Here is a 9,741-nt window from a genome sequence, read left to right on the forward strand (position 1 = left end):
TTACATGCGAGTGGTCCGGACTGAAGAGGATTTAGATGGTGTGGAATTTGGGGAATGGCCTCTTGATAGGATTAGGGGAAAGACTGGTGAAGCCGAGGAATCAAAAAAGTGATTTGAAAAGATGTTGGACTGGAAGGAGAGTCAAATTTTCTTTGTTGCAGGTCAGAAATACAGAAATGCTTTAGAGGAGGAGCTGCAGTACGTACAGTAGTCTGGATCTGCTTAAACACAAAGTTGTCAAATGATTAAAAATCCCGCAAAAAACCAACTCTCTCCTTTGTTTTCTGAATCAACATTTATTTCAGTCTCCAAATACAGGAAGTCCAGTTTTGGCAGAGTATATTATTCTGGCATTTACATTAAAACCAAGCTAATAACGTCATATAAACAAAGACAGGCACATGAAACACCAGCACAGGAAGTCATCCACTTCACCTAAGATGAGAGGATATAAAAGGCTAAAGATGTTGTTTTAGTACAAATTAACCACACTTCCTGCTACTGACAGGTTTGTTCTCTAAACACCGAACAGGTTTAATATAGGAGGGGAAATTTCGAACAGTGTGGCATGTGTGTCGCCATATACTCAATATGTTTGGTAGCAGCTGTGTGGGTGGTCTGACTATATTTCTCACACAGCATGCCCGACTGGGGATTCTGAATGTCATCAAATGACTATAAGCAAGTGTTTGAGGGCATTCCAAAAGCAATCCATAATGAAATTATCTCCAATTTAGATCTTAGCGGCTTCATTTACTTCATTGTTACTGAGAAAGTGTGTAAAATGAAAACTGTTTTTAACACAGCGCTGCTCTTATTTCGACTTTTTGAGGCGTGGTAAAGATCCTCGATGTTAGTGTTGGCGCTGAGATGAATCCTCGCGGTATAAGGAAGGCCTTTGACTGATACAAAGAGAGCAGTGTTGCAGAAACACACTGATGGTCCTTTGTGCTCGGATTGTTGCTGGGGGCTTGAAATGAAGAAGCTATGAAGCCTTAGTCTCTCTGATGAGCCTCATCTTTCATTTTACACGCATACAACTTTCAGACTTTCAAAATAAAAATGCAGGTTAGATCAATATTTCTAAAGATCATCTATGGAAAATGTTCTCTACAACAAGCACTCGTCTGATGCACACAATTTAACCCTTTTATCTCAGTCATTAAGTTAAGCAGTACATATGCGTCTCAGTATATAAATAGAGGTTAATGCAGTGAATGCTCTGTGTCTTTAAAGTGGCAGCTGAGGATCTTTACTACAGTGAGACATCAAAGGATGAAGGGTTTACAGGGAGCTTTAGGGGGCATTCTGTGGATTTGAAGGAACGGTGGGTCTGGCGCTGAGGTACTCCAAAACAAAAACCTGCAGGATCTTATTGAGGTTCTCAATAGTGGAACGGTCCAGGTTTTGCTCGTTGTCATCAAACGTGTGCCACACAGACGGAAAGGGGGAGGGGATAAGGTGAAGGACCCGAACACCTGGCAGAGAGGCACATTATGAGGATCACCAAAGAGAACAACACAGTAAGGGCAACTGCTGATTTAGTTGTTGTGTTGCTTGAGGGTCATACCTCTGTTTAGGAAAGGTATATGGTCATCCAGCACATGGCCCACGTGGTGATTTGGCCAGAAATACTGCACGCTGTTAGGATGGTCCACCAGCTGGCTCATGGAGTGAAGACGCTTTTCTAAGTTTAGAAAAGGCAGAGCAGAAAATAAAAAGTTCAAAGGTTAGTGAAAACACCTCACATGTTAATTATTAATAGTAAAAATAAATAAATAAATAAATAAATAAATAAACAAACAATTTGCTGTATTTTCTTCTTTCAGCTACTCATCTGCCTCTGTTTCCTCCTCAATTCAATTCAATTCAATTCAATTCAATTCAATTTTATTTATATAGCGCCAAATCACAACATAAGTCGCCTCAAGGCGCTTCATAGATACAGAGAAAAACCCAACAATCATATGACCCCCTATGAGCAAGCACTTTGGCAACAGTGGGAAGGAAAAACTCCCTTTTAACAGGAAGAAACCTCCGGCAGAACCAGGCTCAGGGAGGGGCGGCCATCTGCTGCGACCGGTTGGGGTGAGAGAAGGAAGACAGGATAAAAGACATGCTGTGGAAGAGAGACAGAGGTTAATAACAGATATGATTCAATGCAGAGAGGTCTGTTAATACATAGTGAGTGAGAAAGGTGACTGGAAAGGAAAAACTCAATGCATCATAGGAATCCCCCGGCAGCCTATGTCTATTGCAGCATAACTAAGGGAGGATTCAGGATCACCTGGTCCAGCCCTAACTATATGCTTATCACACCAACCTATCACACCAACCCTCTGCATCTCCTCCTTCGATACCTCCTCTCAGGTCTTCCTCTTTTCCTCCTGCTCCATATTTAGCAACCTTTGTCTTTTATCTCTCCTCTGCACATGCCCAAACCATCTCAGCCTTGTCTCTCTAACTTTGTCTCTAACTCCTCTCTCCCTGCACCAATCAACATGGCTGTATCTGTCAAGGTACGGCTGCGTGGTGGCAGGATGTAGGACCCAAACACAGGATTTACAACACGGGAAGTTAACTGAAAACGGCAGCTTTATTGCTGGAAATAATTCTACACATTTACAGAAACCATCCCAAAAACAAGGAACTGGAAACCAGAGAACTAGGAATTTACTAGGAGCACAGCGGCAACACGCAGAAAAAAGGATTTATGACATGACAAAGACAGAAGAAAACACAGGGCTTAAATACACACGGGAGTAATGAGGGAAACAGGAGGGAAACACGGCTGGGACTAGTCAGACACAACGAACGGGGAGGAAGCAAAACTGAATACACTGAACACAGAACAAGAAACTATCAAAATAAAACAGGAAACATGAGATCTTCACTGTGACAAGGAGACATGACTGACAAGGGGAATCAGACATGAAACATGGAGACAAGAGTAACTAAACGTGGAACACAGGGCAGGCATAGCGACGGAAAACTAGAGACTAGAAACTGAGCATATAACACACACAGACACGACTTAAGGAGACACAGCTGACAGGGAAGACAGATGAGTAAACATGGAGACAGAACAAAACCTAAACTATAGACGTGGAAGGCAAAGAAACAAAACCTACGAACTTGTAATCACAAAGAACTTTGGAAGCTAGAAACACAAAAGACTAAACCCCGGAAAGCTCTAAATCTAAACACTGGGTCACCAGGCCCAGGACCGTAACAGGATCCATGCAGGTTAACTAGTTTCCATTAACAACCCTTTAAGCCACAAACCCATGACTGTTATCACATTAATTTATTCATAATCTCATTGAAATGTTGCAATTAAAGGATAATGTGTTACAAAGGTGAATAGCTTCTATATGGTGATGACTAACAAGACTCATGTAGCTGCTAATGTTTGGTGATCACTCAACCTCGCTGCACCAAAGACAGCATATTATACATAAAGCATTAGTGAATGATTATTCACCGATGTGCTGAAGTCTGGAGAGCCAGGCTGTTGTGCTTGGAAACTGGTTGCCAAAGCGAGGACTGGGAGCGCCGATCAGATCCAACAACACAAACAGATCCTGGAGGAGCAGAGACAGGACGGGATGAATGATGCCCATCTCTCATGAGAAACTCTGTCTACACACCCCGGCGGTAATTCCCCGTTAAGCAGCTCATTCCCATAATAATCACACCTCAGCGGTGCTGCTTTGAGGTGATTACATCACGTGCTCCACGGTGCTGCACATAAAACACACCAATCTGTCTTTCTGTCTGTCTACACGCATGCACACACACGCTCACACACCAGCAATGTTGGGAAACTTTATCTCCCCAGTTTTTGGATAACAGTTATCTCTTTATAGCGTGGATACGGACATATATACCGGGTACAGTGACATCATACTTTTATAGAGCGTGTAATAACTTCTGCTCCATATAAAGCCCTCCGAGCCTCCCTGGTGATGAAATAAGTGGCTGTGTAATTCTTTCAAATACAAAACTATTTAAGAAATGCACTTCAGTTGTTCGAGTGTGTAAGAGGAGATCAGGGCTAAGCAGATTGTACTGAAATTGATGTTGGCTAACAAAAGGATGATCTTGAGTGTGCTTAAGTGATTATCCTAATCCTCCATGATTTGGACAGAGAAGAATTAGGAGAAGTGATGTTTACAATGCCGTGCAGTTGGTTGGTGTCTGCGGCTCCTGGAGGATGCGCGGTGGCCTCCATCTTCTGGGCAAGGTGGCGAGAGCCATACAGGGAGTCTGTGGCGGTCCACTGAAAAAGAGCCTCCTCCCCATCAAAGAAGAGTAACTGCAGGGTCAGGTTGGAATTTAAGCTCTAAACAGAGTAAAAACAAAAACCAGTAGAATTACTTTTTATCCAAGAGTTTTGCTGCCATCTAGTGTTGTTTCATAGTACTTGACAGAAAACTAAGAAAAATGTTTTTCAAGGGAAATATTCATTTTATTCTTTTGCTTCATTGCTCTTTTCTAGAACAGATTTTTTAAACACACGATTTATCAGCTCTCATATTGATTATGTGTCCTCTCGTCCACAGAATGCATTTGAATTCAGTGTGCTTCCTATTTCCACCGTGACCTCTGTGACAGACAGTTGAGTGTGGAAAACACGTCCCCTGGCTGATCTCTCTGTCACAGACGATGTCACTGTCCGCCCAGCAGACAGGAGGCTGAGCTCAGCTGTGGAACAGGAAAAGGGCAGAGGAGCTAGCTGCATGAATGCTAATGTTTTTTTTCTTTTCTAATGCATTAATACTGAGCAGAACAATTAAAACGTGTATGTACTAATTAATTTAAAACATCCAGAATGTAACTTGAAATGTTGCTCTTATCCCGATCTTGAGTTGTAGTGTGGACGCCTGCAGGTTCACAAATGAATATAAAAAATATTTAGTGTTTGAAATGTGTAGGCTACATTTGAGCAACATTTAAATGCCTTTTTGACATCAGGCATAGAAAGCCAGCAGTGCTGGAGCAGTACCAATAGCTCTGGTCTCACCTAAATGGATTACAGCCTTCATCAATGCTGGTTAACTCAACGTGTCATATCTCTGCTGTGAAAAACGTCTGCATCCTCTTATTCCCTGACTCTGTGAAAGCTCTTAGCAGACGGCACTGGGCAAATTCTTATATTTCCATCATGTAAGGATCAATACGAGCAGTGAATTGATCTTAATAAGTGTAAAACATAGTGTAAAACATAGAGCCAAACTCTCGTATTTTCCTTTTTGCAAGAGATCCTAACTGGTGTTTAAAATGCACTGGTGTACTGGTGGGAGCTGTATTACCACACAATGATGGGCAGCTACGTCAAGTCCTGTGAAACAGGTTATAGCACCACCTGTGGCGGCAATAACATGAAGTCTGTGGACATTTATGCACAACTCACCGATGGTCCCACCGGAGCATTTCAGTCAGGCTGAGTTCTGGACTTTGACTCTGCCGTTGCACAACCTTGATTGTTTTCAGCCATTCTGTTATAGATTTGCTGCTGTTCTTGGGATCATTGTCCTGATGTATGCCCTAGTTTTGGTTGAACCTTAACATTTTACATGATAACTGAGGCCTGTAGAGTCTGAGATAAAGCTCTGGGGTCTCTCTGGCCATTACACGGTCTGACCTCGGTTTGAATTCGGTGGGATGCTCCCTGCTGGGAGGACCGGCAGCTGTTTTGAATGTTTTCCGCTTGTCACTGATGTTTCTCTCTGGAGAATGATGGACTTCCAACTGTTTGGAAATGACCTTGTAACCCTTCCCAGATTGATGAGCAGCAACAGTTGCTTCTCAAAGCTCATCGCTGATGTCATTCATTCCTGGCATTGTGTTAATGCACACCTGAGTCGCTCACGCTGATGATGATCAGCCAATCAAGTGTGACTGATTAGCAGCGCCTGAGCACTTGTCTCTTAATTCCTATATGAGGACGTAGTTTAAATTGTTTTTCACAGTGGTGCGAAATCTTTTCCTAATAACTACAGAGCCTGGGTGTTTAAGATAAAAATATATTATATCAAAGTGCTGCAGGTAGGAAAATTGAATGCTCTTGGTGTTTTGTTACCTCTGGCCAGGTTTCCTTTCAGCTTTCATTTGTGTTGTTGTTGTGTGATGTTGTGTTGTTCATCGTGATTCATGACCACAGTCAAGTCAGTGCTGATCACAACCTCTAAAACACCAAACACATTACAGACTAGAACCAAAAGGCTTGGGTTTCAATGAAACGCCTGTTACTAATAATGTATAATGTACCATTTTAGCTTACTGTGCCCTGCAGCTGTAAATCATGACTTAGAATTATACCTTGTGAGCTTTCAGATCCAGATCCAGGGCTCTTGCCAGCTCCAACATCATGGCACAGGGAACGGCAGAATCCGTGGCTCCTTGGAACTCTCTTCCGTGCCATTGTGGTGGGTAGTACTTGGAGTCGTAGTGACAGGCTAGGACCAGGCGGCGTTTGGCTGATGGGTTCAGGGTGGCAATTAGGCTGGTGAAGGGCAGAGGTCCATATGGTGTTTGTGACACAAACTTGTCCTCTGTAACGTCCCACTGTGCTCCGAGCGAACCGAGGGTTGTTTTGATGTGCTGCGGACACACACGCAAAGGTTTTTATGTAATTTAGCCTCTCCTTCATCTTATCATCTCCTTACTACTTAGCTAAACCACTGAATATACTGACCTGATTCCTGTTTTGCAGAATTAAACAGCATTTTATTATTACCAGTGGAATTGCATTTACTACAAATGTGGAAAGTGTCCTCCCAGGTGTAAAACATTGTGTTTTTTTGGAGGAAATATAACATTATTTTTACATTTTTCCTGCCATCCAGACGTGTGCACACATGATGATAGTAAAGATGACTGTTCCTCTAGTTAAAGACACAGATCTGGTATCAGATCAACTTACGTCCTGCACAGCCTGGCTGCCAGCAGACCCTGGATACCTGGTAACGAGCAGTGGTCTCAGGTCCCTCTGCCACATTTGCTCTACATCAGTGTGCGACAGGGCAACACGCATCTCATCCTGTGTTAGCGTGACAGCTGTGTGGTACAACTGGACAGGACCAAAGAAGCAAGAGATAAAATGAATGGATTCAACTGATACTTAAAATAAGTGGTTGTCAGAAAAACAACAAAAAAGTATTGCTCAGCAGTCCTACGGCTTGTTTTTGTTCATCACAAAATTTGGATGTTTCATATATGCAGGAACTTTGGGGGAGGAAAGAATAAATGTAGCTTTTTTAACAGAAAAAATAAAGGAAATATGAGCTATGAGTAACTTGATCATATGGTAAAGCTGTTAAATAAAAGACAGTGTCCTTAATAAGCTGTGAAAAAAGCCTGTCGGGACACAAGAGCTAATTAGAGCTTTGAGAAGAGACACAAGTTTACAGAGTGGCTCCTTTAAAAAAGCAAGCATCTAATGAATAGACAGGAGGCAAAGACAAGCATAGTTGTTAACATGGAATTACTCTTCTTTAGTAAAATGCCAGTTTGCTGTTTTGTGCAAACTATAAGAGTCAGTTCAATGACTGCTGATTCACAGTCGTGGCCTAAAAAACCGCATTGATCTTCCAATCAGTCCTGTTTCATTTGGTCACAAAGTTCACCTGCTGAGAAACACTGTTGTCCTGGTAACAAACAGGGAATCGGGGGGGAAACAGCTGAGAGTAAATATCAGAGACCAATCAAAGCCCGCGTCTGTGTGCGGCTCCATTTTTTCTATTAGGCCCTCAGCTAGTACTTAATTGGGAATGTGGTGGAAACGAGCAGCACTCCAAGGTTATAAAATATTTATATAGATTCAGAGCTTAAAGGAATAATATTAAGGTTATTATCAGTTGATGTGGTCATTATTCACTTAATGAATTAGTCATTTATATTTATGTTATGTTTGTTGGAGTTGGAATAAATGGCCGAAGCAACAAACTGACAGATTAACTGACTCTTTGCTTCGGCACTGCTACATCTGCAGAACCAACAACAACATTTGCTCTTCTTTGCAGACAACAACAGAAGATACGTTCCCCAGGTCTGTTTATTTCAGCGGAGGCACAAATATTCACTTACAAAACCTGCTCCCAGTACGTCTTAAGCCCATAGTGGCTGACTCATACAGCAGGCCTGTGTTTGCAGAGGGAAAACTATAATTATGTGGTCACACAGACTGAATACAGCCCTTCAAAGAGCTGGGGCTCACTGAGCTCATAGAGGGTTAAAAGGGGGTCCACTTAAGGTCTATAAATACCAAGACCCACAATTGGAGGATCAATGATGATGGCTGTGCTGCCATAGCAACCAAGCACAGGGGAGAGGAGAAGAAGAATATAGATGAAGAAGATTTATGTCCAGGGATACCCTGGTGTACCTCAGGAGAATTACACAACAGTGTTAAAAGCGCAGGGGATTGTTCTAACGTCATGAACACATATTTCACTTAATTATAAAGATGTATCCGATTACTTGAGAGCCTCTCTTTTTCTCTTATGGAGTAATGTAACAGCAGTAACGGTGCAGGTAACCACAAACAATATAATCACAATATAAAGACATTAACATGCTAAAATTACTATTATTTTTTTTCTACATGGTTAATTATTAGTCCCAAAACGATCAAATCATTCAGCACAGATGCTTTTAAATGATAAAAGCATCACAAAGACAGGAAATAATGACAGTAAGCAGTCATGCTCGTGTCGAAAGCAGGTTACTGATGGTCAGAGTAAATACAGCACGTGGTAAGTTCTTATTTTAATGGATTCATATTTGGAGCAGATTTCTCTCAGCGTTTAAACACATGACTGTGAAGCAGTACCACGGTGCATTCAGGCCCAGAACGCGAGCAGATCCTTTGAATATATTTACCTTTTCTTCTGTCCATGGGATTCCGTTGGTGTAGTGGATGAGGGTCACGCAGACAGCCACAGTGTGAAATAAAGACATTGTGGAGGCAGCGTGGCTTCGATCAGCCACTGATGTAGTCGCTCCTTTGCACATTCCTGTCTCTCCTCTGTGAAAGCTTTCAGATCATGTGAAGAGCAGGAGGGAGGACTCTAAACCGCAGCGCGTCACCGTCTGTGTGTGTGTGTGTGTGTGTGTGTGTGTGTGTGTGTGCCACTCCCAGGAACCGCATGGGTGCCTGACACAGTGACCCCAGAGTCATTTGATAGGTGCTCATTTTGAGCAGCAAACCGCACATTCTGTATGTTCATAAGCTGCAGGTCACAGCGTAAAGCCCAGCCACGTGAACGGGAGCTTTACTCTGGTGCACCCTCCTTATTGTTTTATGCACACAATTTATCGTAAACACATAACAATGAAGTATATTTATGATGCTTAAATGATGTTTTAGTTTTCATCTTTTTTAATGCATTATTTTGTTGCTCTCTGTTTTTTGATGGGATTATGAAAGCATTGCCATTTAGAGATGCAGCTGCATTGTTCCAGTGCAACTCCTGATCTGTGTTTATGGAGTCACGAGCTCTGTGCGCATTAAAATCGTTAAACTCACGTGCTTGTGTTTGGGTTTTCTCTCTTGTAGATAGGATTTCCTGGGTTCCTATGAGCCCCTCTATAACCCCCCCAATAGCACCCCAGTGAAAACCCGGTATGTTCAGGGACATATAGGAAATGAGTTATCAGCCACTTGTCACCGCACACTGGTACAGGGGTGTGTAGGATTAGCATAGTGAGCTCTCATAGCAACTTTACATTTTATTT

At 42.3% G+C, this 9,741-nt stretch overlaps 1 protein-coding gene across 1 annotated transcript; it reads right to left on the bottom strand.

Annotated features, from left to right (window-relative positions):
• Positions 1 to 285: 285 nt before the first annotated feature.
• Positions 286 to 9,062, bottom strand: qpct (glutaminyl-peptide cyclotransferase). The gene is made up of 7 exons (XM_080869938.1): positions 8,887 to 9,062; positions 6,929 to 7,075; positions 6,325 to 6,606; positions 4,178 to 4,345; positions 3,485 to 3,584; positions 1,571 to 1,687; positions 286 to 1,478 (listed from the first exon to the last, which is right to left on the bottom strand). The coding sequence occupies exons 1-7, from the start codon at positions 9,016 to 9,018 to the stop codon at positions 1,297 to 1,299; spliced, it is 1,128 nt and encodes a 375-aa protein (XP_080726064.1). The 5' UTR covers positions 9,019 to 9,062; the 3' UTR covers positions 286 to 1,296.
• Positions 9,063 to 9,741: the final 679 nt, after the last annotated feature.

Source organism: Rhamphochromis sp. 'chilingali' (genome assembly GCF_963969265.1).
Source record: "Rhamphochromis sp. 'chilingali' genome assembly, chromosome: 21".
NCBI lineage: Eukaryota > Metazoa > Chordata > Actinopteri > Cichliformes > Cichlidae > Rhamphochromis > Rhamphochromis sp. 'chilingali'.